Genomic DNA, 26927 nt, shown 5'->3' with positions numbered 1-26927 from the left:
TGTTCGTCTTCACAAAGGAAGAAGGCCAGGCAATGAAATCCTGTCTGCAGTATCGACGGGGAGTACTATACCGAGGCTACTCGTACATGACCCTCTGCAACCTGGCATGTGTGCTGTAGGATTGCAAACTTCTGTTCGGTTTCTCAGGCGCTATTGCTGTCGGTGCGAACGAATCTGCGAATGAACCTTACCTTGTGACTCGCGGAGCATTTCCTTTCCCCAGAAATATCTCTGCGAGCCTCGCCACGCGAGATCTTTTACGCTGGCGTATTGCGCGGATGCCACACACCGTGAATTTGATGACTTGTACAACAGTGAGTGCACAGAGCGAAAGAACGTGACACATATGCACATAGTCATGACAGATGCCAATGGATCAGTGCTTGCTCAGCGTAGGACTGATCGTCACATATCCAAAGTCCTCATGCTCGTCTTCCGGCACGGCTTGATCGACTTGCAAAGCAAAGTCGTCCGATCTGATAGCACGACCCTTGATCGTTGAGCTCGAAGCAGAAGTGGGCAGTCTCGCCATCTGCTCATCGTCTTCGTCATCGGCAGGAACATCTGCATCTAGCCGCGCTCGACACACATGCTCGCTCAGGTCGTCAAGCGCGACTTCGTCAGAGCAGTCCGAGCATTTCACTGTCGGCATAGGCAAAGCTGCTTGACCCGGGAACTGATCCGCATCGCTCATTTGTGGCGTTGACTTGAGCGAGTCCGAGTCCATCGACGCTTCGCCTAGATCTCGCTCGTGCGCCGCATGTCCGTGGCTCACATGTGGGCTGGGTGGTGGTGCTGGCTTCAGTGGCGAAACAGGCGGCATGATCGTCGCGTTTGGGGACATGAGTACCGCTTCGTGCTCTGTCTCTGTCTTGATTGATGCACCTGAGCTGCTATCGATTGCCTGATAGTCGATATCACCAACATGCAGTCCTTGTGCTATATCGTGCGCAAGGCTGCTGTCTTGATCCAAGGCTTCCGTCGCCGCGCCTGCCAGATTCGCGAAGGCCGGCTTGTCTGACGGTGCTACAGCCTCACTCGCAGCAGAAAGCGACGGTTCGCTAGCATCAGCTGCCGGTTGCCGACTCAAGAATAACGCTGGCTGCTCGTTCGTGACTTCTGACAGCGCTGGCAAAGCCTCCGAGGTCGTGCCAGCAAAGCCAGGCGCGTCTAGCGCAGCCTGTATCGACAGACTGTCTCGTGATGGCGGGCTGGCCTCTTCCTCTGCATCATACTGTGCAAGCGAGGCAGCAGTAAAGGCATGTTGTTGTTTGTCCGTCAGTCGCTCGTCGATGGCGAGGTGGCTTTGCTGTATTGGTTCGATTGATGCGTTCACTTCGGCGGTCGGGGTTGCAGGCGAGGCGCTGCCATCAGAGCCCGCTTCGGCTCTCAGCGATGAGACGCTAGCTGGAGCACTTGCACCGTCTATGGCTGGCGCGCTCAAAGAAGCCAAACGCTTGGCCTGAGACGGCACAGAGACTCGCCCAGTGCTGGGGATGCGAGGCATTGGGGCTCCCAATCCGAAGGAGCTCTTCGGCACGAGCGCATTGTTGTCCTTGCCTTCGAAACGGGACCGTATCTCTCCCAGTCCACGAGCCGGCAAGTCTTCGCGCTGTTTGCTGGCGCCATCCTGTCGGTGCTTAGCTTCTTCGAGCGCCTTGATGCGCGCTGCTAGCGATCGTGTCGGGGCTGCTTCTGTCCTGCTAGGGCTACACGCATCAGTAACAATGACATCTACCCTGCTGGACTTGCATAGGCCTCGCGTGACCATGTGTTCGGGCACTCGGTTTTCGGTGGGCGGATGCGCGACACGAGAACGGCAGAGCAGGGAGAGGAGGACGCGCCGTGCACGGCGGCGTGATTGAGAGAATGATTTGTTTAGTTTTCTCATGATCCAGATATGCTGATAGCACCATCAAGTTGCATCGCTTTGACAATTGCTAAGAGGTGGCACAGCTTTGCCAACTAGTTAGACATTTCCTTTGCCTGCTTCTCTGCCTTCTGCTTGACATCCTCGATATCGCCGGCCATGTAGAACGCGTTCTCAGGCAGCGAGTCGTGGTCGCCAGCCAGGATCTGCTTGAAGCTCTTGATGGAGTCCTGCGAGGCATGCGTGAGTCCAGCGGGACACTAGAAGTAGGCATTGACTCACCTTGAGCGAGACGAGACGACCTTCGATACCGGTGAAGACTTCAGCGACGGCGAAAGGCTGCGACATGAATCGCTGCACTTTGCGAGCACGTTCGACGGTGATCTACACCCTTCATCAGCCTCGATCCGGTCAGCTCGACGGCGGCGACATACCTTGTCCTCTTCGCTCAACTCGTCGAGACCGAGAATGGCGATGATGTCTTGCAGGCCCTTGTAGTCTTGCAGCAGACGCTGGACAGCTGTGGCAATGTCGTAGTGTTCTTGACCGACGATACGAGGGTCAAGCATGCGCGACTTCGAGTTCAGCGGGTCGACGGCGGGGTAGATACCGAGTTCTGCAATCGATCGCTCGAGCACAGTCGTGGCGTCTAGATGCGCAAAGGTTGTAGCGGGCGCAGGATCAGTCAGGTCGTCTGCCGGCACGTAGACGGCTTGCACAGACGTAATGGATCCCTTCTTGGTGGTTGTGATACGCTCTTGCATGCCTCCCATGTCTGTCGCCAGCGTGGGCTGGTAACCGACAGCAGAAGGGATACGACCGAGCAGGGCAGACACTTCTGAACCGGCTTGCGTGAATCTACCCTTCCTCGTCAGCACGGCAGCGCGGTCGTGGAAGCAGAGGAGCATACCTAAAGATGTTGTCAATGAAGAGCAACACGTCCTGACCCTCATCGTCCCGGAAGTATTCGGCAATCGTGAGGCCGGTCAGCGCCACACGAGCGCGAGCTCCGGGAGGTTCGTTCATCTGGCCGAACACGAGAGCGACCTTTGACTTGTCATTGTCGAGCTGGATGACACCGGTCTCGATCATTTCATGGTAGAGATCGTTGCCCTCGCGCGTTCGCTCACCGACACCGGTGAAGACAGAGTAGCCACCGTGGGCCTTTGCGATGTTGTTGATGAGTTCCTGAATGAGCACAGTCTTGCCGACACCTGCACCGCCAAAGAGACCAATCTTGCCACCTCTTGCGTAGGGAGCGAGCAAGTCGACGACCTTGATGCCCGTCTCGAGCACCTCCGCTGTCGTGGACTGATCGGTAAACACGGGCGGTTCGGCATGGATCGGGCGGGTTGTCTTGCCCTTGATGGGACCACGCTCGTCAATGGGCTCTCCGATGACGTTCATGATGCGACCGAGGCACTCTGGGCCGACGGGGATCGTGATGGGAGCGCCGGTATCGATGACTTTCTGACCGCGGACGAGACCCTCTGTGCCGTCCATGGCGATCGTGCGGACGGTGTTCTCACCGAGATGCTGCCGCTCCGGCGTGAGATTGCTCTAGACGACGAGAGAGAGAGAGAGAGAGAGACGACTGACCTGTGCAACCTCACAGACGACTGCGCGCTTGCCGTCGCTCGTCATGACGTTGAGCGCGTTGAAGATGGGCGGCAGGATGTCGCCATCAAAGTGGACGTCGACGACGGCACCGATGATGGCCTTGATCTGGCCGGCCTTCTCGCCCGCTTCTGTGGCATAGCTGCGTCCTGCAACCGCCATGACCAACGTGAGCATGGAGCTATTCCGGTAGGCTCCGCTAGAGGCCCGAAAAGACAGGACGCGAGCGGAGTAGCACCATGAACTCACGTTCTGCGAGCGGGGACGCAAGCGGCAAGCTGCGTGACAGTGCACGAGCGGGCTTGTTGGCCGTTTGGGAGAGGCTAGCGCATCTCGAAGCGATAGAGAGAGATCGGACTTGTGCCGCAGATCTGAGTGAGCGCGGCGCTGCACGAGCAGCCCTGCCCGTGCTCCTTGCTGCACAGTGCATCTCTGCCTGTCTAGTGTGCTTGAGGTGGATCAAGACGCTGGCAAAGGACCACCTTGACGCTTTTCCAGGGCTTGCCCGCCCAGCCGGCAAAACGTGTCAGTCTCGCTCGAGGGTGGTCGCGGCTTTCGTCGAGTTTGTCTCGTGGCATTGTAGACGCGATGCCAAGCTTTTCTGATGACGTCCGCACACGGTCAGGCGACGAGATTGACTGCCAGTCTGATCAGCGCTACGCCCTGCCGAGCTTTGGTGACCAGCTCTTCTCGACCAGCCGACCATCTTCTGTGCTTCAGAGGATCGTGCATTGACGGCAGATGAGCGCAAGTCTACGGGAAAGCGAGATCAGCCAAAGAGATTGATAGAGCAGTGCACGTCACCGCCCGTTCTCTCCTCATGTCAAGTGGGTGGGCAGTCTTGATGAGACGGCTAGTCATGCTGACGGTGCGAGGCAGACGCAAAGCCCAACGGAGAGCGCGAGCCTCTACTGGACTCGTCCACGAGCTCTCGTAGATCCTCGCACCATGTGCGTATCTGCCCGCTACCCCGAGCCAAGCAGACCGCTCACAGGCTGCACAGCAGATACCCAACAATCACAACCCACCGTCACCGGCACCCAACCCGCTCAGCCACGGGGACCCAAGCCTGCTGGAGTCCTTCAGGAACCTCTTCCTCGGTACCTACATCAACATCCTCCTCGTCGCCGTGCCGCTAGGCTTCCTGTCGCATTTCCTTCACTGGGGTCCTACCGCCGACTTTGTCATCAATTTCCTCGCCATCATACCGCTTGCGGGTCTGCTCAGCGAAGCAACCGAGCAAGTCGCGCTCAGACTTGGCGAGACTATCGGAGGCTTGCTCAATGCCACCTTTGGCAACGCAGTCGAGGCCATCGTCGGCATTCTTGCGCTCGTCAAGGGCGAGCTGAGGATTGTTCAGACCTCACTGCTGGGCTCTATCTTGTCGAACATCCTGCTCGTTCTCGGTTGCTCCTTCTTGGCCTCGGGTCTCAAGTTCAAAGAGTCGTCCTTCCAGACGACTGCAGCACAGGCGTCTAGCTCCCTCTTGATACTCTCGACTGCTACTCTCGTGATACCGGCCGCTTACCAGTCGACTGTCAAAGCAACGGAAAGTGCGTCTACACTCGCAAGCGTCTCCGGCCACGACGGCTTGCTGACCATCTCGAGAGGAACTTCTGTCGTGAGCGCCTTTGCGCTTCCAGCCATCCATTTGAGCTGACCTAGCGCAGATCTTGCTGGTCATGTACATGCTCTACCTCTTCTTCCAACTCAAATCGCATTCCTACCTCTTCGAAGCGGAAGAACAGGCCGAAGAGGAGGAAGCCAAGATGAACGTCAAAGCAGCCGTAGCAGCGTGCGCTCCTTTCAGCATATCTAATGAGGCCGCGCTGACATCGGCTGCCAGTCTCCTCATTGTCACTGTAGTCACATCCTTCTGCGCAGACTATCGTACGTTATTGCGCACCGGCTGCCTTGCCGTGCTCATGCTTGTTGCGCAGTGGTGGGCTCGATAGATCAGTTTGCTAACAACTTTGGCGTGCCGAAGCCTTTCATTGGCCTGTAAGATACCAGGCCTCTCCTACAGCGTGTTTTAGCTGATGGTTCGAATAGGATCTTGCTACCGATCATCAGCAATGCATGCGAACACGTCACCTCGGTCGTCCAGGCATACAAAGGCCGAACGGACCTGACGATCGGCGTCTGCGTCGGCTCCTCAATTCAGATCGCCATCGGCGTCATTCCTCTCCTCGTCGTCATTGGCTGGATCATCGGACAGGAAATGACACTCAACTTTGAACAATTTGAGACAATCTTCGTCTTTCTGTCGGTCTTGCTCGTCAATCTCGTCTTGACGGACGGCAAGTCCAATTGGTACGAAGGCGCCATGCTCGTCGCGCTCTATGTCATCGTAGCACTCGCCGTCTACGAGACTTAGCCTCGCTGCAGCGCTGAAGCGTGTTGTACTACAAGCAAGAGATACCTGCGCAAATTGGCATCATCCAGAAATGCGGCGAGTTGCATGATGTCTATGGAATCACTTGGAGCCAGAACGATTTCCATCGACTGGCTGCACGTAATAGCTCTATACGACAACAGGTTCACTGTACATGCAGAAGCCGGACGCTGTCTAGCTCTTGTACAGGTGACGGGCGCCAGGGAGGCAATGGGATGAGCTGATGAGTACAAGCAACAGCAGTAGGATAAAGTTTCCACGTTACAGACGGCGCAAGAGCAGCAGAACGAGTACGACGATGAGGGCGCCAATAGTACGATCGATCCACAGGGATGCCTCGACGGGCTCTCGAGCTCGTGCTGCAACGGTGACCGGCATAGGCGCCAAAAGTGTAGATGTGGCGGGTGCCTCATTGAGTTGCGCGGCGACGACTGTCGACTCGCCACTAGAGGTGCTCGCTCTTTCCGCATTATCTGGTATACTTTCAGGCGCAGCGGCCGGCTCATGAGTCGAGATGGCCTCGGAGATGAGCTCGTGATTCGATGCCTTGCAAGTCGGGCAGGTCCAGTTGCGTGACTGCTTTGCGAGCTTCTTGCGCTCGGCAGAAGGTGTCTGCAGACCTCCGATCGCTCCTGCTGCTTCTGTACTGAAGAAGCTGGCAAGCGAGACGAGAGCGAGACGAATGCTCCAGGCAGGCTGTTCGTGCAGTGACGTGTCAGATGATGAGTGCTAAAGCAATCGAGCCAGCCGGACCTGCCAAAGGTCCTCATGATAGCCCGAGATGCTCAGACAGATCTTCTTGTTCCTGCGTAGCCTCAACTTGAGCCGGGTCTGTCGCTCAGAGGGGGCACCTCACAGCTCGAAGCGGCCATTGGGCGTCAAGAGCATAAAGTCGGGCGGCTTGAGTGGATACTCGGCAGGCAGAAGGATGCGTCCTGCTCTCGCGGAAACAATGAGCTGAATGAAGTCAGAGTACCGCTCGATATGCTGACCGTGATAGACGCCCTCATTAAAGTCGTCGCCGTCAACGTTGGTGATGGTAAAGTGCCATTCGAACAAGTCGTCCTCAAGCGGTCTAGCGACGATGTTGGAAGGCGGATCTTGCTGGAGCTGTCGGAGCTCCGACAGAAGTCTCTTCGTCGCCTTTGTGCTCATCTAGAGCAGCCGATTGGCGAGCAGCAGGTTCGCGACATGGCCTATGGGATTTGTGTATCATTTGACGACGCCTACGTGTACATCGAGCTCTGCACTAAGCCAGACCCTGGAACGGCAAGCTTGTTGCTAGCAAGGGCATCACAGGTCAGGCGCGAAGCTGAACAACCAAGGCTCGACGCTGCCGGAGCCCGGCTGATCAAAGTTGAAGGCGCCTATGTCCAGAAGCGGGTATAATGTATCGTTCATGAGCTGATCCACCGAAGCGTGGTCGGCAGACGGCGATTTGTCGAAGACAGGCATGGACGGTAGCAAGGAATCGAACGAGCCTGCTGGCAGCGAAGAAGTGTCTATGGGCTCGACCATGGCAGCTTGAGGCGATGGCGCAGAGGTTGGCGGTGGTGTCGTCACAGATGTTGTCGCCAAGTTATCATGAATGCGCGCATCGCGTTGCTCTCGCTCGAGAGACCGCACGCGTTCCTCTGAGACTCTGGCCATCGATCCAACGAGCACACCTGCCAGCGCTGTCACAGTATCCCTTCTCACTGCAGATGCAGCGGAATTGGCTTCAAGAGATCGCATGGTGATCGACACAGTGCGCATCATCAGGACACGCTGAGCCGATCGGAAGTCTTGCCGTGCCCGTCTGAGCGATCTCGTAATAGCAATGTTGGCAGCCCCAAGCTCCATGAGAACGCCGGATCCGTCCAAGGCAATGGCAGTGAGGTGATGCGCCGGTACGAGCACTGTACTTCCGTCCGCACGCTCCGACGGTGCCAGAGCGGCAAATTCGACAAGGAGGTCCTCCAGATCTGCCGCGCGACGGTTCGCCAGTTCGCTCACTGCGTCCGCGGCAGGCAGCTGCGGATCTCGCCAGAAGAAATTGATGACCTCACGTGGGTTGGACGCCCGTCCGAGTGCATAGGCAATCTTGTCTTTCCGACTGACTTGCCCCACCAACAGAAAGGTCGACTTGTCATCCTGCGTCAAGAGGGGACCGTGATCCGGCAGGAACGCAGTTCCGACGAGGCTGATTACGCCGACGCGTTGTACTCGGCCAATGTCAGCCAGTTGCCGAATGCGACGATGCGCTCGCCAGCCGGCAAAAGAGCGAGCAGATCGTTCTACCCGCGTAAAGTCTGCGCAGTGAATCTGAGCGAGCGAACACGCGAAAGAGGACAAAATCTACCCAGAGAGGATCCATGCCGCTCATCTAGCTCTTCGAATCGAGTTGTGGCATCCCTCAAGATGGTTGTGATGGCCACTGTCGGATCAGCGCCTTCATCGTCGACAGCAGCGACCAAGGCATTATAGATCTGACCGATCGAGCCGTGCACTTCGGTGAGGCGTGCCAGTCTTTCGCAGAGAGCTAGCTTAGCCATCGTCTGATCGTCCGTGTGGGCATCAGCTGGCTCGTGCCGAAGCGTTTGCTGCCCGTAAAGCAAAAGAGTAGATGCAAGGCTGCTTGCAGTATTGAGTGTCGAAGGACCGGCCGGAAAATCATTATCTTCGAGCGTAACCGTCGCCTGACCGGCACAGACGGATAGCCATGTCCAGAGCTCATCCGAAGCCCATGCTTCTGTCACGTCACGAGCAAAGACAGCGTGCGCCTTTTCAGACAGTTCTATGGCCGTACCGAGGGACTGAGCCGTGATACTGAATCCTCGGGCGAACCCGAGCGATCCTGGGGGCGCAGCCGTGCCTGGCAGGCAACCAAAAGGAGCAAAGAGGCTCAGCAGATCAAGTGCCTGGACAGCATGGAGTGATTTCGGTAATTGGGCGAGGACGGCGTCTCTGAGCTCGCAAACTTTCCCGGCAAGCCGCTGGCGCGGCAGAAGCGACTCTGCGTCATCTGACAATGTCAGTGCGCAAAGGTAGACAGTGACAGACGTCAAAAGTGTTTGTGAGAGGCTGGGATCGGATTGGTAGCGTTCGATCAGAGATGGTAGTGGCGGCAGATAAGGCACAAATGTATTGAGCTGGCTGTAAGCCGGCCGCAAGCGCTCAATGAGGGGCGCGTCGAGCAGTTTGGAGAGATTGCACTCGTCCTGCTCGGCGGCGCGACGACGATAAGCTGTGCGGAGGAGAGCACTCGCAGCTTCACAGGAACGACCATGGAATCTGACTTGATGAGGCTGCGCGTTTGAGAAATGGGCGCCAGTGGAAGACATCATGCGTGCCTCGTGTGTCATATTAGCGCCTGGCCCTGGAAATTGTGGGTCAAAGGTGACAAGCAGGTCGCCAGACTGGATGGAATCGAGCGGGCCATGATCGTCATCTTGCCGCAGCTGTACAGACCCGGACTCGCTGCCTCGTGTCGGCCTGCTGATAGCCAGCGTCTCACGCACTTTACTGGCTTTGGCTGGCGTGACGTCTTCTGGCTCAGCATCGAGCCTGCGCCGCTTCCTCGTCGACTCTGGCGCCAAGTCACACGAGAGTGAGAGGATCTGACAGCGATGACAGGCAAGCTCTCGAGAGAGCAAGCCCGGGGGCATATCCAGCGCTGCGTCGGGCAACTCGCAGCGGCTCTTTCTCTGCCGACATATCTGACAGGTGCGCCTGCTGGTCACCCGACGTGGTGCCGATGAGCTTGCGGTCTCGATCATGTGGCACAAGGATTTGGAGAGAGAGCGAGTCTGTCCGGTAGGTCCATGGACGACGACGACGACGGGCACTTTGCCCTGTGCATTTATCTGGTGCATCGATTGCGCGCGCGCGTTTCCAACAGACGAGGCAACTCGCTCGTGAGAAAGGGCGGCAGAGCACTCGCAGCATGCCATCTCCCCGCGTTTTCGTCACGGGCGCATCTCGAGGGATCGGCCTCGAGATCGCGAAGAAGCTGGCAAGCGAGAGAGGCGCACATGTCACGATTGCAGCAAAAACAAAAGAGCCACATCCCAAGCTGTCGGGCACGATCTACACAGCTGCAGACGAGATAGAGGCATGCGGCGGCAAAGCGACCCCGCTCGTCATGGACGTACGAGACGAACAGGGCGTCCGGGAGAGCATCGACACCGCCGCAAAGGCCATGGGCGGCATCGACGTACTGATCAACAACGCCTCTGCCATCTCGCTCACCGATTCGCAACGCACAAAGATGAAGACCTACGATCTCATGAACAACATCAACGGCAGGGGCACCTATCTCGCCTCGGCGGCGGCCATACCCCATCTGATCGACTCTGGTCGACAGGGCCGCAATCCTCACATCCTCACGCTCTCCCCGCCGCTTGCAATCTTTCGTGACAGTGAGGATGCCATGTCTCAGTTTGGCAAAGCGACGGCATATGCGATGGCAAAGTTTGCCATGAGTCTGTGCTCACTTGGCCTGGCAGGCGAGCTGAGAGGTCGCGTCGCTGTCAATGGTGAGGGCTGCCCTGCTCCCCCTGGCGCCCGCTGACAGACAGTGGCAGCTCTCTGGCCGTACACCTTGATCAACACAGAGGCCCTCCGTCTGATCGTGTCGGAAGAAGAACAATCACGGAGCCGGACATCCGCAATTGTGGCTCGTTGTGCACACGAGATGCTGTTGAGAGACAGCAAGACCTACACCGGCAACTTTGAGATTGACGAGATCTTCCTGCTCAAGAACAGGCTGTGTTCGCCCGCAGACATTGACGCCTTTGCCGTCGACCGGAAGCATTCGGCCCGTCTCCTACCTGATCTGTTCGTACCGCGAGGCACGGCGGAAACAATCTCAGAACTCCGCGAGTCATACTAGTTAGCATCACAGATCGGAGTGAATTGCGATGCATTGCAGCCTGCTCCTGCGCACTTGCTATAGTCCCTTGAGAACAGCTTCGACGACCTGGTCAGTCGAAGCCGTGCCGCCAAGGTCTGGCGTCAGATGCTCGCCCTGAAGGAGAACATCGTTGACAGCGCGATAGATCGCAAGGGCAGGCTCGGGGAAGCCCATGTACTCGAGCATGAGCGCAGCAGACCGGATGGCTGCAATCGGATTGGCAATGGCGGGTGTGCGATCTGCAATGTCGGGCGCCGAGCCGTGCACGGGCTCGCCCATGATGAAGCTATCCCCTGCATTCACGGACGGCACGAGTCCGAGAGAGCCAACAAGCGCTGCAGCGCCGTCTCTGCTCGATCATCAGGCCGGCTCCGCGCTGACGAGTCGACACTTACGAGACAATGTCGCCGTACAGGTTGGGGCAGACAAGCGTCGACAATTTCTCGGGTTCACGGAAGAGCCTGGCGGAAGAGCCGGTCAGCGCCGCTGAAGATCACAACAATCAGGAGGAGGTGGAAGCGCACTTGTAGACCAGGCTATCAACAATGCCTTCCTCGAGCTGGACGTCCTTGTATCGCTCGATACCCTCGCCAGTCTCCTTGACGGACCGAACGGTCTCGCGGAAGAGACCGTCTGTAACCGAGAGAACGTTGCTCTTGTGTACGATGGTTACCTTGGGCGGTCCCTGCGGACTTGTCAGCGAGGGAACGTCTGCCAGTCTCTGATGGCTACCTTCCAGATTCTTTGGTCCTCCGGTAATCTCGCCCTTACGGCAGCAGAGGCAAGGGCTACTTCGAACGCCATTTCCCCTGTATGCCAGATGAGATGCGAGATCAATGGCAGCTAGCGTGCGCACCAATCCTTCGACTAGCGCGTTCAGATATCTGTCTGCGAGCAATGGCGACTTTGCCGTCTGGCGTATCTTCTATCGTCTCTGATTTGATGTACTGTTGTCCGAGTCAGCGCGATCATGGTGGCTGCAGTGCGAGCATGCCAAGCATTCGGTATTCTCGCGAACGATGGTCATGTCTATCTGCCGGCCTTGTCCGCCTGGAACGGACATGACCGGTCTGATGTTGGCGTAGAGATCGAGCTCCTTGCGTAGTCGGACGATGGGACTGCTGTAGCCCTCAACCTTGTGGCTCGGCGAGCTGACTGCGCCAAACATGGCCGCATTGCACTCGTTCTTGAGCGTGCTGATCGTGTCAGGCGGCAGTGCCGTGCCCGTGGCCTGGAAGTGCTCAAAGCCGGCCGGCAGGGTGACGAAGCTTGGCTTGGGGATGCCTTTGACGGTCTCGAGCACTCTCTGTGCTGCCTGACAAGCTCGAGGGACGGTCAGCGCCTCATTTTGCTCTGCAGGGGTTTTGCATCATGACTGACGGGGATGACGACCTTGCCGATGCCATCTCCGGGAATCATGCCTATCCGAAGACCCTTGGCGGCAGCCTGCTGGAGCGCAGAACTCGCCATATCGCTCAGCAGACCCGACGGAGCCCAGCGGCAAGAAGAGCAGAGCAGAGCAGCCAAAATGTCGAGAGGCGACGCGTTGGCGAGCGAGCGGAAGCGGGCGGGCACTTGAGCTGTCTGAGGCTCTCGAGGGCGAGTCAAGTCTGGACCCTGCGCGGACCCGGAGAGAGAGAGAGTGGGCCAGTCGACTGACCGTGTGCAATCAGATCGGCACACCCGTTCCCCTGCATGTCGTCCTGGATGAATTACCTCACCGGAAAGCGATCCGTCGCCAATTCGAGGTCAGTGACGCTTCCCCTCTCGTCAGTCTCGGCAGCCATGCTGCCCCTTCTGCGCCCTGTCTTCTCGCTTTGCCTGTCATCCGGAACACCGCATGCTCTGTTCACGCCCTGACGAGCGTCATGCGTGACTGACACACGCCATACAACACAGGGAGAAAGCTCGAGATGCGATTGTTGATCTGAGGCAGATGCTCATCATGCTCGAGAAGCAAGAAGATCACCTCAACAAGAAGATAGACGCCGAGCTGCAGAAAGCGAGAGCGAATGCAACGACGAACAAGCGAGGTGAGCTGATGATCTCTCTCAATCGACAGCTCGCTCGCTCGCTCACCTGCGGCTGCAACAATGACAGTCGCGACGGCAGCGCTCAGGCAGAAGAAGATCTACGAGTCTGATCTAGACAAGCTCGCTGGAAGGCGGCTCACCCTCGAGACTCAGGCAAGTCACACCATCTCTGTGCCGGGCACGCGTCCGGCTCACTGAGCACCCTCCCACGCGCAGGTCAATGCTATCGAGAGCGCCAACATGAACATGGAGACCATGCGTGCCATGCAAGAAGGTGCTAATGTACTCAAGTCGATCCACGGCAACTTGTAAGCACCTGTCGAGTACGCGTCTCACCCCTCTGGGATTGACACTCGTCTCGCCAGGGACATCAACCGAGTCGATGCGACGATGGACTCCATCCGCGAGCAGATGGAGCTGACCAACGAGATCTCTGATGCAATCAGCAATCCAGTCGGCATGGGCACAGAGGTCGACGAAGATGAGCTCAAGGCCGAGCTCGAGGAGCTCGAACAAGAGCAGCTCGACGAGAGGCTCGCCGGCGCAACCCGTGCACCTGCCAATCGACTGGGCACTCTTGATGCGGCTCCCTCCCTGCCAGCAGGTTGGCACTTTCCTCTCAGAGAGCATAACGGCTGGACTGACCGCGACGTCCAGCGCCTGCCAAGAGTGCAGAGGAGAGCGAGATCGAGCGAGAGCTGCGAGAGCTACAGGCCGAGATGGCCATGTGATGATCAGACGCCCTCGCATCAGGCTGTAAACCCTTGTCGTGTTCTCATGTATGCAATTCGCAGATCACTCGTAGCATGGACTGCAGTCGCCCTGCCTCACGCTGACCTAGCGTTGACCGCCAAACGACAACTTTAGCTTGGGAGGCGCGGAAGAGCCCGTTGGAGGCGATCCGGCCGAAGTAACGCCTTGGGACAGAATCGGATTGTACGACGGTGTCCCAAAGACTGCAGCTGCCGGGCTGGGGGCAATCGCCTTGTTGGCGCTCTCCTCCTTGAACTTGCTGTAGAGCGGGCACTTGCGATTGGTACGCATATGGCCTAATGCGCCGCAGTTGGAGCATTTCCTCTGAAGCGCCTGTCAGCCCTGATTGCAGACTGCAAGTCTACGAGCCACGCACGACAGCCTTTCCATCTGAAGTCGAACTGAACTGTGAGCCGGACAGTATGTTAGCAGCGAGGAAGGAGCCATCGGCGCTGGCACTGTCCCCAAAAGGCGTAGACGGGCCCGGCGAGTCAAAGGTGTCCAGTGTGCCTAGTTGCTTTGCCTTGCGCTGCTCGCGTCGTTCTGCCTTCTTGCGTAGCTTTTGGAGCTGCTCTTCGATCAAACGGCGCTGGCGCTCTTGCTGCTTCGGGTCGTTGCTTAGGACGACGGTCTCGACATCCATCGATTTGTCTTCGATGATCTGGCGCTGGCGAGTGTACGCAGCAATCACGGCCGGATCACGGACGATTTCGGACATCCATCGCTCGCCAATCTGTCAGATACGAGTCAGCACATGTTGAAGTGGGCTGTAACGACTCGCCCTTCGCTTGATCTTGAGAAACTTTGCGGTAGCACCAAGACTGCCAGAATAGCTGCCCGTCTCATCCGCATCTCCGTGCATACGACTACGCTCGGGCGACGATGCCCGGCTCATCTGACCCGGACTGAGACCCGACGCTGCCGGCGTGCCGTAGACACTAGATCCTCGTTGATCCCTACTTGATCCTCTCGCGCGCATTTCGTCCTCGACCGTCAGTTGCGGGCGTTTGTGAGATGACAAGGCTGTGTTCTGCGCTTTCCAGATGCGCTCAATTTCTTCTTCGTATATTGCGTGTTGCTCGGAGGGCGAAATCTTCTGGTGACCCTTAGGCCGCTTGGCCAGCTGAGCCAATCGAGCATCACGACTCTCCCCCTCGCGCAGAAAGATATCCTTCATCGAGACTTTGAGGAAGCTGAAACCCTCGGATCGTCCAGTTGGGTCGCCTGGACCGAACAGCTGAAGCATGGCCTTTTTCTGCGCAGCAAGCTGAAAGTTCTTTGTGGTGTTCCAAGGGGCCAGCTGTTGCTCGACATCGAGCTTGGACTCGTCCGCATCCTCGTCGTCTACTTCCGGCAGCTTGCTGTAGCCAGAGTCAAGCAGATGCTGCTGGCCTACTTGCATTGCCTCTGCCAGTGCATGTTGCTCAGGCGTATGTAGTTTGCGAAACTCGGCGTCTTCCATTGGCTTGTGGGATGCTTTGAGAGTCCAATGGCCGGCTTTATTGCCGGAACGGGTCGAGTCCATGAACTCCTTTAAGCGACCCTTCACTTGAGTCTCGGTCTGATCGGGAAAGAAGACAGCGATCTTTTGCGTCTTGAATTGATGATGCTTGCTGTTGGCGGCCAGCTTGCTCGCAAGATACTGAAAGCGCTGTTTGTATGATATCGTCAGAGCCCTCGCTTGAGGCGGCGGTACGAGCGCAGCCGGCAAGATCTGTCCCACTGTGAAGATGTTTTTGATCGCTCGGATGAAATACTTGCTCTCGTTTTGTACGGTATGACTGCCTCGACGTCAGGTCACAGAAGTCAGACAGCCTTGCCAGACCTACCGAATCACGAGGAAGTCTGTATGGGCAGGGGCATGTTTGTAGACAGGTGCACGAAGCAGATTGTTGTACAAACCGGTCACCGTCTGACCCGGCTTGACGTCCCCAAAGCGCATAAAGGGCGAGTCATCTGCGCCGTCGAGGATGAAAGGCTGGCCGAGAGGGGCGTTTGGCACATGCGCGTCAGCCGTATCACGTTTGCGATAGTAATTGACAAGCAGAGTACCCATGCCATAATTAGACATGATAGGTGGATGCTCCTCGGAAAATTCCAGCAGGATAAACTCGCTCGTGTCTCTCAGTGAGAGGTCAGATGTCGTGTGAAGGGCTTGGGCAGAGTCGCTCGCTCGCAGCTTGCGCCCTTGTTCGTCCTTGCGTTTCTTCGATGATCTGACACGTTCAAAATTGATTGCGATGTTGTTGGGAAACTGGAGATTAGGCCGATGCCAGAATCGAGACTCTGCTTTCGGTAAGCGCGGCTTATACTGAGCAGCGTGTCATCAGTGAGTAGATCTAGCGACTACAAGTGACGTACGAATGGCATCTGTAGCTTGATCGCAGGATAGCTGTGCCTGACCTCGAGATTTGCAAAGGTCTGACGGATTCTCCGCCGTGAGGGCGCAAACGTAGAGGCGTACACACTATCATTTGAATGGTTGAGCCAATCCAAGCCTTGCTGAGTGCGAACGATCATGCGCGAGCTAGCCTCGTCCGCTCCGCCGCGGTCCTGATTTGCTGCGTCCCAAGAGATCTGCGGATCGTTGAGACTGAGCTGTAAGTTGAGGAAAGGGTGATCTGGCTCGATGCCTGTCCAGCGGATGGCATCGAGCCATTTGCCAGTCTCGAGGTCAGGATTGCGATAGACAGCGCGTTGCCGAGCGAGAGCGTTCGGCTTGGTACCCGGATCCTTTGGAATGATCGTGACGGGCTCGTCGCGATGGCTAGGCGGCGGGTGGCTACGATCCCAGACAATCTGATCCTCCCAAGCCTCGACTTCCCACAGATGCTGTCCTACTTCCTGCCCGAGATCACGGAGAAGAGCACTAGGATCTTCAGGCTGCTCTGAGCTGTCTTGTTCGGCGAATAGCTGACGCAAGGGACCCGCCATAGCGACATAGCGCGCAAGCTCGCCACGCACGGTGCCTCTCGGCTGAAGGCATTGAGCCTGAGTGGGAAGGTCGAGAGGAGCGACGATGATGTCGCCCGTGCCGGTGCGCTGGCCGACCTCGTCCTTGCTGGGGACTTTGAATCTGCCACGCTTGGACGCGTCAAAGCCATCGAGCCGTCGTCGCTTGCGAGGTTGGCAGAACATGCTCGTGAAGGGCAGCGGTCGGGAGGACTGGAAGTCTGGAAAGACAGTCCGGATGTCAACAGGCTTGCGTACTTGAGCCGGCATGAGTTCTGGCGTCGAGCTCTCCGCCGAGGGCAGCTCTGGCTCGAGCTCCTCTGACTTTACTCGGGCGACGGGCTCATTGCTGTCGCTTGACAAGCCGTCGTCGTCGTCGTCGTCGTCATCAAAGTCCATGTCTTCGCCTCTGACGACGAAGCTTGACTGAGGATGTTGTGAAGGGGCAGCGATGATGGCTCGAGCGGCCTCCTCTGCATCCTCCTTGTCAATCTCTGCCTCCCAGTCCCTGCCTCGCATAGCCTTCCCGTCCTGTCTGCTGGCCCCGTCATCGCTCTCCTCGTCTGACTCGAAGCGGTCGTTGTAGATCTGCTGTTCGTCCAAGTTGGCCTTGCCAGATCCGCCAAGCTGGCTGGACAGTGAGGAGAAGCCATCTTGGCCGAGATCGTCGCCTAGGAACCTCGAGATGGCGAAAGAGCCCAAGCTGGAGATGGCGGCCGTCTCCTGGTCCATGCTGCTGCTCTTGTGGCTCCCAGGTGATCAGCGAGCTCGTCCATTCGGCAGCTCCCTTTGCTCCCTCCTCCTTTCCATCTCGTCGTCGTCGCGCTCGGTCTCCTCCTCTCAGATCCAAGCTCTTGCTCAATGGCCTAGCCCCACCCTCGACGTGCCCCTCACGAAGTCATGCGGGATCCGCCACCGAGGCCGTTGCGGCCGGGCGAGGACCCGAGCCTGAGAGGAGGACGACGGCCGGCCACACTGAGAGAGCTCGCCGACTTTGCGGCCTCAAAGCTGCCGTACGTCGACGGATCGACCCGCTGGATGCGATCAGCCCTCGAGCTCTACGCAGAAGCGACGACCTATCGTCACAATGACGACAACGAGAGTGCGTACATCCTACTCGTCCGCTGCGCGAGGATCTTGGATGAACTCGAGGCGCACGAGATTGACGTCTCGACGAGGAATCGCTCAGAACAGCTGGGCTACCAGATCATGGACGACCTCAACCGGCTCAAGCTGCCGCTCGTCGCCGCCGTCGATCGCTGGCAGGCCTACCATCCGCAGGCGCAGCTCGGACAGCTCCCAGAGACCGCGTTCACACCCTTGCCAAGGAGGAGAGCTCCCGCCAGGCCATCTGACCAGGTCATCGTGCAACAGATGGACCAGATCCACCTCAGATCCCCGCCCGTCCCGCCAGCTCAGCTTGCCTTTCCTTCGCCGTCGATGAGCCGCTCTCGCTCAGAGGATACCCGCCGGCCATCACACTCCAGTTTGCCACACAAGGCTTCCCATTCCAGCTTGCCCCGCTCAGATCGCAGTAGCGCGCCCAAGCGAGAGCACCCGGTGGCCAGTCACAGAACGTTTACGAGCTCGTCTCATGCTGTTGCGAGCAAGATACCCTTGCGCTGGCTCGCACTGCCGAAGAAGCTGCCAAGCTCTTTCGTCTCGATCGCCAAGCCAAACACAAAGCGCAATCTCGAGACGTGCGGCCTGCTGTTGGGGCGACTGGAACGCAACGAGCTCCGCATCACCACTTTGCTTGTGCCCAAACAGCGCGCGACCGCAGACACCTGTGCCACCACCCATGAAGAAGAGATACTCGCCTTCCAGACCAAGCACGACCTCCTCACACTCGGCTGGATTCACACCCATCCCGTCCAGAGCTGCTTCATGTCATCGCTCGATCTACACACCCAGGCAAGCTACCAGGCGATGTTGCCGGAGGCCATCGCCGTCGTTTGCAGTCCAAAGTCGAAGCCAGATCTCGGCTACTTTCGTCTCACCGATCCACCAGGTCTGCAGACCATCTTGCATTGCAGAGCGAAGGTCAGTCTGCGCAGATCCTCTTCTGCTCGAGCTTGCTGACAAGTCATCGCAGGACCTTTTCCATCCCCATGCTGCACTGCCTCTCTATACCGACGCGCACGGTCAAGGCCATCTTCGCATCGTTGATGATCTGGCCTTCAGAGTCCACGACCTCCGGTAGATGTGCGCAGTCAGCAAGGACCACGTGTTGTCTGTGCTACTTCCGGTGCTCTGTTGTTGTTTGCAGCTGTTGGTCCAGCAGACAAGTCACTGCCTGTAGCGCATCACACTGCCCACGGATTGAACCCATTCGCGCTGCTTGAGCGTCTGTTTGTGTCGACCGTCTCTCGCGGCAGCCCCGTCGAGACAGGGCTTGGCAGATTGCCGTTCAGGCCCGTCTGAGGAGCTCGCTTGGGCGCAGAGCGCGCTTCGCTCATCCAGGGATTGCTGCTGAGGTCTTGGAGATCTGTCGCATGATGCGTTGCCTCGTTCGGAGGCGTGGCAATCTCGCGAGCAAAATCCTGATAACCCTGTCTGATCGAGTTCCAAGCCGATCCTCCAAACTTGTAGGCACTCTCCAGGGCGTTCTGAAGCTGTGGTTGTGCAGCATGGACATAGCTAGTCGGTCTCGGGCTATTGGTGCGTGAAGGGACGTCGCTGTTCACAGCTGCTCGAATAGGTATCATTGGAGCCAAAACGGGATCGACTTGACTGCCAGAGATTGGACCGACGAGCTCTGGCTCCATGGCCTCACCTTCGTCCTCATCAGTGGCGAGGTCTATCCTGACATCATCCTCGGTCCTGTTGAGCAGCTCGTGCCAGAAGCGAACTTCTTTAGGATTGGGTAAGATGACTCCCTGATCGTCGCGCAACCGAGCTGCTGGCGTGTCACGCTCAGCCTCGTACGCCGTGTTGAGATATTCGCCCCGAGCTTCGCCCCGAAAGATGGTCCACACAGACTGTGTGCTGACAGCGCTACGCTCTAGATATCGCTCCCGTTCCGAGTTGAACAGGAAGGTGCCGTAGCGGCAGCTGTACAGCTCGAAATGGAGCCTTTGTAGGTATTTTGACCCAAACTCGAACCGATGGGGGAACTGACGGACAAGCTGGTATACACAGTCCAAGAACTGATGGAAGACAGGACTAGTCTCCTTCACGTGAGAAGACGAGAACGTGATGCCTTTCTGAACTGACGCCAGGAAGGCTGCTTGGGCCGATTGGCCGTCGCCAGGAGCTAGCATGAATTGGGTCCGATCTGGTACTGTATGTCCTGCTCGGTCACCAAACTTGTGCCCGAATGCAAGCCAGTCCTTTTCGACCAGCACAGCGAAGCCTTCCATGGTGCGGTAGTATGGATCGAGGCAGATTTGCGCCAATGCCGATAGCTGCGAGGTACGATCCCAGCCATCCGAGCAATGCACGAGCACATGAGAGTTGTTGATGTGAACGTTGCGCGCAATGAGCACAGCGCCCTCGAGTATGGCCGTCAAATGCTTGAGCCAGCCCGATTTTCTGAGGGCGCGCCGAGAGAGGACGCCGGTCGTTTCTGCGTCCCAGAGAGCATCATTGACGGCGGCAAGAGAAGCTCGCATGATGTGTATGTTATCAATGCCGAGGTAGGCCTTTTTGCAGGCCTTGTAGTGTTCCATATTCTCGGTACCGGCACCTTTTGCGACGTTTGCCATGGCGTTGGTGGTAGGCCTTGCGTCTATGATGAGATTGGTCGCAGTCGCGCCATAGATGACGCTATTCTCCGTTCGCGGCGCAGTGCTGGGCAATGTGTGACTCGCGTGAGAACGACAAATGGCTTCCACTAGCTTTTCGTCTTGGATAGATCTTGCGTTTTTGAGGCCAACCATGGGCTGCGACGAGCGCGTTATAGACGCCTGAGTCAATGCGTCAGCAAGCATGGAAGGACTGTTGTCGTCTTCCTGACCAGGTTTGACCAATGCAGATAAACGAGGGCAGGAACGCGTTGTTTGCTTCGATAGCCTTTGCCGTAGTTGAGTGTAGAATCGCTGATGGTCGCAGGTACTGCCAGCTGGCTCGGATAGGTCGGACAGAACTCATATGACTTGTTGACATCTGACCAGCGCCAGGCAGCACTCCGCGCGTCCTTCCTGCCGAGGCCCATCCGAGCGTATTCTGCCGAGGGCGAGTATAGGTTCCATCCTTGGGCGTCCTTGCCCGCCTCGGTCAGGTTGCCGTTCGAGAAGGCATAGAGCGACTTGAGCTTGGCTGGGGCAAGGGTAGGTGCTCAACAGCTGTATTGCTTGTAGGAGGAGATGAGCTCACTAGCGGCGACGACGGCGCGTATGGATTCCCAGACTGCGAGGCCTTGTTCATAGGTTGGCAGGACGAGTGTCCTCGTGTGAAAGTCTCGCGTGCGAACGATGAGAGGAGCTGTACGATCTTGTGAGGCTGGATGGAGTGCGAGAACGGCGACCAGGGGGTGAGGAATCTGTGAAATATGGCCTCAGCTTGCTTTGTGGGAGCATTTTCGAAGTGACTGGCCCATAACTCCTGGGAGTCGGGGAGACTTGTCGCCTCGTCGAAGCGGAGGATGACATGATGCTCGGTCAGGTGGAGCGAGCAAGCTCGTGAGGGTTGATATGTTCTCGATGAGCTCGTCACCGCCAGGCCGTCGTATAGTGTGACCCGTTCGACCTGGTCAAGGCAGGAGGTGAGCTCTGGCGCCATCTGCTCGCTCGCTCGCTCGCTCGTTCACGTACCCGAGTCAGCTTGAGGACGTCCATGCTCGCTCGAGCAGGACTCTCCTTCGACCTGGCAGGCCAAGCGGCGCCACGACACGACACGACAGCAGCAGCCAACGCGACTGAATTAATTCAAACTTGTCGAGACTTCGGCGGCTTTGGCTTTGGCTCTGACGCTGATCATCGACAGAGAGCGAGAGACGAGCCAGCAAGGATGGCAGCAGCAGACTCGGTAGGAACGACACTGCCGCCCAACACGACGCTGTACGTGCAAGGGCTGGACGCGAGCATCAAGAAGGAGGACCTCAAGAGGCTGCTACACTCACTTTTCTCTGTCCACGGCCACCTCCTCGACGTCGTCGCCCTCAAGGGGCCCAAGATGCGAGGACAGGCCTTCGTCGTCTACGAGAGCCTGACATCAGCCACGACCGCAAGACGGCGAGAGGACGGGGCTATCTTCTGCGGACAGCCCATGAGGATCAGCTACGCAAAGACGAAATCGCATGCGACGATCGAGAGAGAGTCTGGCAAGGACGTGCTCTATCAGATCAAGATGGGCATCATCAAGAGCCAGGAGGAAGCAACCGCCAACAAGCGCAAGGGCAAGCTCGTCGTGTCTGACGCTCAGAACAGGGAGGAAACCACCCGCAAACGACAGAGAGACGAAGAGGCGGGCAAGAAGAAACGGGCTGGCCGAGCGGGTGTGGAAGGGGAGGAGGACGAAGAAGAGGAAGATGAGGACGACGACGGCGATGATGAGACCGAGCCGAGCGCGGGCTTAGCCAAGAAGCCAAGGACGGTCGCCGACGGAGGCGAGGAGGAGATGCAGGAGGACTCGGACAAGGAGGAAGCAGACGTTGCTGCGGCGAACGGACAACCGGCCCAGCGCCCCTCCAGTCATATCCTGGCCGTCCATGGCCTGCCGCAAGAGACGACGGAAGACTCGCTCAGGCTCTTGTTTCAACAGTAAGCATTCGTTTGTTTCTGGTCCTTTGCACCCGTCTCCTGACGCGCTCTGCCAGATATGCCGGACTCACAGGTGCGAGAATCGTACGTGGCATCGGACAGATCGTCTACGAGTCTCCTGCACACGCAGCTGTTGCCCTGGAGGCACTCAATCAGTTCCAAGTCAGCAAGGGCGTTCATATCACGGTAAAGTACCAGTAGAACGTCGTGTCAGCCGACTCTGTTGCATCGATCGATCTGTACTGTGAAGGGCATCTCAGGGCAGGAACATGATCCATGAGCTCCTACTTTGCCTGAGCACGCCCGCGAGCGTATATAAGCATGCAGACGTGCCCGACGCGTGACGTGACAGCCGACAGCCAGCCAAGATCACAAGTGACCATCCCTTCCGGCAGCCATGGACGAGGGCTTCTCCAACATCGGCGTGACGCTCTTTGCAGCCGGCGTACTCTTTGTGGCGCTGCGCTACTTCACTAGTCCGCACAGCCTCGTCAGGCACGTCATACAGCGAGCTGATGTCTGTCCACAGGTCAAGCAGCTTCAGCCGGTGCAACAACGGCGAGCGATGGCAGAGGCGGCCGCAGGCGACAGGTCAGACAGAGCGAGATCGAACAGGTCCAGGCGATGTTCCCACAGGTGTCGCTGGCAGCGATCAAGTATGATCTCGAAAGACAGGGCGGCAGTGTCGAGTCGACCTGCGAGCGAATCCTGAGGGAAGGGCGGCTACCAGAGGTACCTTCTCTCGCTCCTCTCTCGGCCGAACATGCGCTCACACTCATCTCTGCAGCCGCCTGCAAGTTTCTTTGCAGACGGTCCGCCCAGGCCGACGCCAATTCTAGGTACAACGGCACAAGCGGCAGCGACAGCAGCCCGCAACCGCCCAGCGAGCACAGCATCATCGTCTCCGTCCGGCGCGCAAGCAAATCTGCTGAGAAAGTATGGACTGGAAGCAAAAGCCAAAGCGGAAGAAGATGCCTGGCGATCAGGACAGAGCATCGCCACTGCCGCGACAGCTGGCAAGGACTTATCCAGAGAAGACATTGTCAGAGACCGAAAGACGCGGATGATCCTCGACGCCAGGCTCAAGCTGCTCAAGAGCGATGCCACTGCCGCTAGCTCGGCCGTGCCCGCCGCAGAAAGGCAGGAGGCTCAGAGTGCGACTTAGATGTATTGCATCGAGCCCTCATTCGTGACGCTGTCTTTTCATCTCGAGGCTGTTATCTCGTCTCTGTTTGCGCTTCTCTCGTCTTGCCTTGCTCTTCGAGATAGGCTCATCACGAACGCTGGCTTCCGTCAAGTCTGCAGATCGGATGCTGCTCGGCGAGGGCTGCAAGGTCTCTGGCTGTGGCTCGTCAAGCATTGCACTGCTAGGCTGTGCACGGGATCGCGCAGCTTGCTTCTGTGCCTTGCGCGCTGCCTTTTGGGCTTTCTTGCGTTCCTTTCCATGCAGGCTAGCGTCGATTGCGTACTTTGATGCCAGATTCGGGGGTCGAGCGCCATAGAAGCTGCCGGTAGGTACGGTCGCAACCCCCCACGGTGCTTCACGCGTCGGAACTGGCTTTTGCGGCGACGGAGTTGCAAAGAGGGCGGGCTCATTCGGTTCCCGGTTGCCGGCTGTCTCGGGCGAGCCGAGGGCGTCTTTGGCTTTCGACGGCAAAGAGGTCTGTCCGATCTGCTGGTCTGGGATCGGCTTGTTCTTGGCACTCAGGTGTCCATTGGCAGCCGACGATGACGCCAAGTGGCGCGGCTTGATTGCATTTGCGCGACTGCTCTCTTCGTCGCTGCTCTGATCTCCACCTTCGATGGCAGCCGACAGGGTGCTGCTGCTCGTGCTCTGCTTACTTCCGGATGCATCGGTCCTGAAGACGCCCAGGCGTGTCCTCTCTGCGGGCCTCAGGAGCTTCTTGGCGAGTTCTGCTTGGGGTAGAGTTGACCCTTTAGCCGGGATTGCACCCAAGCCGAGTCTGTAAGGGAGCTGTGAGCAGACGGCGAAGCGATGCTCTGTGTGCGCACTTGGCAGGTCTTGTGCTGAGAGCAGGCGGGGGGCCATCTGCGCTCTGTCGTCCATGCTTTGCTAGATAGGTGTCCGGTATCCACGAGTCAACGAGCGCACGGCGAGAGGCAAACGCTGCATCGAGCTCTGTCTGGAAGGCTAGCGGATCCCAGTGCTCCTCTGAGGCAGGATCAGGTTTGGCCTCGCTCATGAGGGCGACCGAGCGATGAGCGGCCGTTGCAGGGCCTGCAGGGTCGCGTATTGCTAGCAGCTAGCTGGCCTATCTATCCACTGCCTGCCATCGATCGATGGATGGACCGAGCAGCGTCAGCGATGTGGAGATGGTCGTGCAGGACCTTCTCCAGACTTTGCTCGAGCTAGGCATCTGTCCGTCGAGCTGCCCGACAGGACTGTGAAGCGAGAGCTGAACTTGCGGACAGGCGCTGCTGATGTAGATCCAGCGGCAGTCGAAGGCACAGGCGAGCCGCCATGGAAGGACATGTCGGGCGGACTGATCGGATCCAAGATGTACGAGACTGCCTGCTTGCCTAGCTGTTCACTGCGGCCCTGATGTCGGAAAGCCAGCAATGAGCTCACAGAGTCACTCGCACAGTTATCGGCTTCAGCAGGCACCTCGGACCTCAGTCATCGCCTCATTCCGCTCGCCATCATCAAGCAAGCCAGCTCAATGCGCAGGGCATACATGCGCTGATCGAGCGTTGCAGGGCTCTCGATGCCAACAAGAACCCCGACCTCCTGACGAAAGCTCACATCGACCGCGCGGCGTCAGAGAACCAGTATGCAAAGGGCCAGCTCGACAGTCTGGCGGTATGCTCAGCTGCGAGAGGGATCCCTGCCGTGCTGATGCTTCTGCAGGCCTATCGAGACCTGCTGGCCGAACGGATGGCAGACGACTTTCCTGCCTTGAAGCCGGGACTTGCGCCACAGGCTTTGTCCTCGCGAAAGCCGAATGGCAGATCCGGGACGCTCGAGCTGCCCCGCAAGTCGTAAGAGACTAGGGCAGCAGCCTTCCAGAGAGAATGAGATCGCAATCGAACGTCTTGACATCGGCTTCATCAATGTCGAGTAGCTCGCGTATGCTCTGTGTCGCGCGGCTCGCGAGTGCGTCTTGACCGAAGCGGACCTTGCCGGATAGCTCGCCCTCTTCGTCGATCTGCTCGGCGCTCTCGACTCCGAACGAGGCTGCAAGGCGACTCAGAGTTGCGTCGCCCAGTCTGAGGCCAAACTTCGTCTCCGTTGCGTATGCCGTCGCCTGCCCTGCGCTGGTGGGTATCAAGTCCTGCCGGGCAGCGACCTTTCGCTCGACCCAGGCCACCGTGCCCGCGTAAAGTATATCGATGGGCATGCAGCTTTCCGCATCGAGCTCGACATTCTGCAGCGCCAGCGTCAGTATGTAGCATAGAAATATTATGGAGATGTACTTTGACCGCAATGCGCATACCCTGCTCGAGGAGGTGAGGCTCAATTGGCATCATCTGCGCATAAAGTTGCTCGATCTCTGCCAGGGGCGCCTCTGTGTGCCCGTTGCTGGCTACGCTCTCGCGCTTGTGCTTAGTGGGAGCCAGCTGAGGAACAAAGTCGGGCTGTAGCTGCCCAGGCACAAAATCTCTGGCTTCGACGTCGAGGGAGACGACTGAGATGTGTGGCGGCAGATCGTCTCGCAATGAGGGCGGCAGCCATGGATGGGCATGAAAGAGGACAGGCAGTGTCTTGCCGATCGCCGCGCATGTTGTAGGAGCGGTCATAGGCAGCGGTGATCCAGAGTGGACCTGCAGGGAGCCCGTGATCAGGCGATCGTGTTGTAGCTTCTTCTTCTTGCGCGCATTGCGGGCTCGCGTCTTTGCTTTGCCCTGTCCTGCACCGACGGTCAGTGGGGCACCGCACGCTCTGGGCGGCCACTGACCTGGTGGCACCTGCCCATTCTCCCGAGGGATTTTCGGACCCTCCGCCGGTCCGGAATCTCGTGCGGATGCGTCTAGGCTGGCTAGGCTGGCGATGGCGGTACGCTTGGCTCTTGCGAGAGCATCACTGGCGCGAGAAGGCGAGGAATCCGACGAGTCGGAAGGGCTACTCGATTGCAATGATTCACTCCTCGCTATCGTGACATCGACATCGGAAGAAGAGCCGCCGGAGTCGGATGAGCTTGGCGTTTCGCTCGAGTCAGAGCTGGAGGCGCTACTGGTTGAGCTCGCGCTGCTGCTGCTGCTGCTGCTGCTGCTGCTGCTGCCGTTGAGCGCTCTCGCCGGGCCTGTCAACGGCTTGGCTGGTGACTGGCCATGCTGATCTGTCGCTGCGTCTTGCACCACAAGTCGCAGCCTCTTTCTGCTCGTTGACGGGGCCGTTGAAGCCTGAGCTGTCTTCAGATCCAGTACATCTCTCGAGCTATCAATGATGTCGCAAGTCGATCGATCGAGCAATGCAAAGCCTATGTAGGAGTCAAAGGCTAAGCAGGCTGTTCTCCGGACAGGCTCTCGTCGTCACCTTGTAGTTGCAATTCGCAGTCTGCCCTTGCGCCCATTTGCTCCGCGATGGCCAGTCTGAGCTGGCTGATGCTCCAACCCCTATCATAGCCGACCCAGGCCTTCCGTCCAGAAGCTCTGACACGGATTCTGTCCCTGCTCATGCCACCCCCTGGCGCTGTCCCATCGAAGAATGCCTCGACACGATCGACACGTGGCCACGCGCGACCGGCTAGCG

At 58.1% G+C, this 26927-nt stretch overlaps 16 protein-coding genes across 16 annotated transcripts; 7 read left to right on the top strand and 9 right to left on the bottom strand.

The window, feature by feature from the left end:
- Nucleotides 1–260: 260 nt before the first annotated feature.
- Nucleotides 261–1821, bottom strand: L969DRAFT_89478 (uncharacterized protein). The gene is made up of 2 exons (XM_014710628.1): nt 1753–1821; nt 261–1700 (listed from the first exon to the last, which is right to left on the bottom strand). Coding segments are annotated over exons 1-2 (1326 nt in total). The 5' UTR covers nt 1755–1821; the 3' UTR covers nt 261–376.
- An 82-nt stretch (nt 1822–1903) lies between these two features.
- L969DRAFT_89476 (uncharacterized protein) lies at nt 1904–3840 on the bottom strand. The gene is made up of 5 exons (XM_014710627.1): nt 3470–3840; nt 2781–3406; nt 2305–2728; nt 2153–2254; nt 1904–2100 (listed from the first exon to the last, which is right to left on the bottom strand). Exons 1-5 carry the CDS (start codon nt 3647–3649, stop codon nt 1966–1968), a joined length of 1467 nt encoding a protein of 488 aa, XP_014566113.1. The 5' UTR covers nt 3650–3840; the 3' UTR covers nt 1904–1965.
- A 231-nt stretch (nt 3841–4071) lies between these two features.
- L969DRAFT_89475 (uncharacterized protein) lies at nt 4072–5910 on the top strand. The gene is made up of 7 exons (XM_014710626.1): nt 4072–4314; nt 4367–4437; nt 4494–5108; nt 5158–5282; nt 5334–5377; nt 5428–5488; nt 5540–5910. The coding sequence occupies exons 1-7, from the start codon at nt 4308–4310 to the stop codon at nt 5862–5864; spliced, it is 1248 nt and encodes a 415-aa protein (XP_014566112.1). The 5' UTR covers nt 4072–4307; the 3' UTR covers nt 5865–5910.
- A 233-nt stretch (nt 5911–6143) lies between these two features.
- Nucleotides 6144–7037, bottom strand: L969DRAFT_96053 (uncharacterized protein; the record flags this gene model as incomplete). Its single annotated transcript, XM_014710625.1, has 4 exons — nt 6144–6578; nt 6636–6687; nt 6739–6817; nt 6875–7037. The coding sequence occupies 4 exons, from the start codon at nt 7035–7037 to the stop codon at nt 6144–6146; spliced, it is 729 nt and encodes a 242-aa protein (XP_014566111.1).
- Nucleotides 7038–7175: 138 nt separating this feature from the next.
- L969DRAFT_96052 (uncharacterized protein) lies at nt 7176–9640 on the bottom strand (the record flags this gene model as incomplete). The annotated part of the gene is made up of 2 exons (XM_014710624.1): nt 7176–8173; nt 8224–9640. 2 exons carry the CDS (start codon nt 9638–9640, stop codon nt 7176–7178), a joined length of 2415 nt encoding a protein of 804 aa, XP_014566110.1.
- Nucleotides 9641–9807: 167 nt separating this feature from the next.
- On the top strand, nt 9808–10755 carry L969DRAFT_19003 (uncharacterized protein; the record flags this gene model as incomplete). The annotated part of the gene is made up of 2 exons (XM_014710559.1): nt 9808–10399; nt 10448–10755. The coding sequence occupies 2 exons, from the start codon at nt 9808–9810 to the stop codon at nt 10753–10755; spliced, it is 900 nt and encodes a 299-aa protein (XP_014566045.1).
- A 57-nt stretch (nt 10756–10812) lies between these two features.
- On the bottom strand, nt 10813–12246 carry L969DRAFT_96050 (uncharacterized protein; the record flags this gene model as incomplete). The annotated part of the gene is made up of 7 exons (XM_014710623.1): nt 10813–11125; nt 11172–11237; nt 11301–11461; nt 11509–11585; nt 11633–11723; nt 11771–12091; nt 12157–12246. 7 exons carry the CDS (start codon nt 12244–12246, stop codon nt 10813–10815), a joined length of 1119 nt encoding a protein of 372 aa, XP_014566109.1.
- Nucleotides 12247–12471: 225 nt separating this feature from the next.
- On the top strand, nt 12472–13540 carry L969DRAFT_96049 (uncharacterized protein; the record flags this gene model as incomplete). The annotated part of the gene is made up of 6 exons (XM_014710622.1): nt 12472–12524; nt 12676–12809; nt 12877–12962; nt 13026–13117; nt 13175–13413; nt 13467–13540. 6 exons carry the CDS (start codon nt 12472–12474, stop codon nt 13538–13540), a joined length of 678 nt encoding a protein of 225 aa, XP_014566108.1.
- A 106-nt stretch (nt 13541–13646) lies between these two features.
- L969DRAFT_52317 (uncharacterized protein) lies at nt 13647–17246 on the bottom strand (the record flags this gene model as incomplete). The annotated part of the gene is made up of 5 exons (XM_014710621.1): nt 13647–13886; nt 13939–14295; nt 14317–15343; nt 15392–15873; nt 15924–17246. The coding sequence occupies 5 exons, from the start codon at nt 17244–17246 to the stop codon at nt 13647–13649; spliced, it is 3429 nt and encodes a 1142-aa protein (XP_014566107.1).
- Nucleotides 17247–17414: 168 nt separating this feature from the next.
- L969DRAFT_52828 (uncharacterized protein) lies at nt 17415–18717 on the top strand (the record flags this gene model as incomplete). Its single annotated transcript, XM_014710620.1, has 2 exons — nt 17415–18557; nt 18610–18717. 2 exons carry the CDS (start codon nt 17415–17417, stop codon nt 18715–18717), a joined length of 1251 nt encoding a protein of 416 aa, XP_014566106.1.
- L969DRAFT_89472 (uncharacterized protein) lies at nt 18465–21382 on the bottom strand. Its single transcript, XM_014710619.1, has 5 exons — nt 21269–21382; nt 21051–21203; nt 20832–20997; nt 20473–20774; nt 18465–20422 (listed from the first exon to the last, which is right to left on the bottom strand). Exons 1-5 carry the CDS (start codon nt 21290–21292, stop codon nt 18821–18823), a joined length of 2247 nt encoding a protein of 748 aa, XP_014566105.1. The 5' UTR covers nt 21293–21382; the 3' UTR covers nt 18465–18820.
- L969DRAFT_89471 (uncharacterized protein) lies at nt 21351–22492 on the top strand. The gene is made up of 2 exons (XM_014710618.1): nt 21351–22216; nt 22273–22492. The coding sequence occupies exons 1-2, from the start codon at nt 21465–21467 to the stop codon at nt 22415–22417; spliced, it is 897 nt and encodes a 298-aa protein (XP_014566104.1). The 5' UTR covers nt 21351–21464; the 3' UTR covers nt 22418–22492.
- A 121-nt stretch (nt 22493–22613) lies between these two features.
- L969DRAFT_96044 (uncharacterized protein) lies at nt 22614–23381 on the top strand (the record flags this gene model as incomplete). The annotated part of the gene is made up of 3 exons (XM_014710617.1): nt 22614–22692; nt 22746–22948; nt 23004–23381. 3 exons carry the CDS (start codon nt 22614–22616, stop codon nt 23379–23381), a joined length of 660 nt encoding a protein of 219 aa, XP_014566103.1.
- L969DRAFT_573720 (uncharacterized protein) lies at nt 23258–24608 on the bottom strand. Its single transcript, XM_014710616.1, has 2 exons — nt 24230–24608; nt 23258–24180 (listed from the first exon to the last, which is right to left on the bottom strand). Exons 1-2 carry the CDS (start codon nt 24418–24420, stop codon nt 23400–23402), a joined length of 972 nt encoding a protein of 323 aa, XP_014566102.1. The 5' UTR covers nt 24421–24608; the 3' UTR covers nt 23258–23399.
- On the top strand, nt 24518–25220 carry L969DRAFT_96042 (uncharacterized protein; the record flags this gene model as incomplete). The annotated part of the gene is made up of 5 exons (XM_014710615.1): nt 24518–24596; nt 24650–24737; nt 24795–24884; nt 24935–25037; nt 25086–25220. 5 exons carry the CDS (start codon nt 24518–24520, stop codon nt 25218–25220), a joined length of 495 nt encoding a protein of 164 aa, XP_014566101.1.
- A 4-nt stretch (nt 25221–25224) lies between these two features.
- Nucleotides 25225–26853, bottom strand: L969DRAFT_96041 (uncharacterized protein; the record flags this gene model as incomplete). Its single annotated transcript, XM_014710614.1, has 4 exons — nt 25225–25602; nt 25652–26085; nt 26134–26655; nt 26712–26853. 4 exons carry the CDS (start codon nt 26851–26853, stop codon nt 25225–25227), a joined length of 1476 nt encoding a protein of 491 aa, XP_014566100.1.
- Between the last annotated feature and the right edge of the window lie 74 nt (nt 26854–26927).

The sequence above is a fragment of the Mixia osmundae genome (genome assembly GCF_000708205.1).
Source record: "Mixia osmundae IAM 14324 unplaced genomic scaffold scaffold_9, whole genome shotgun sequence".
Lineage (NCBI taxonomy): Eukaryota > Fungi > Basidiomycota > Mixiomycetes > Mixiales > Mixiaceae > Mixia > Mixia osmundae.
This window is presented reverse-complemented; position numbering and strand designations above follow the sequence as displayed.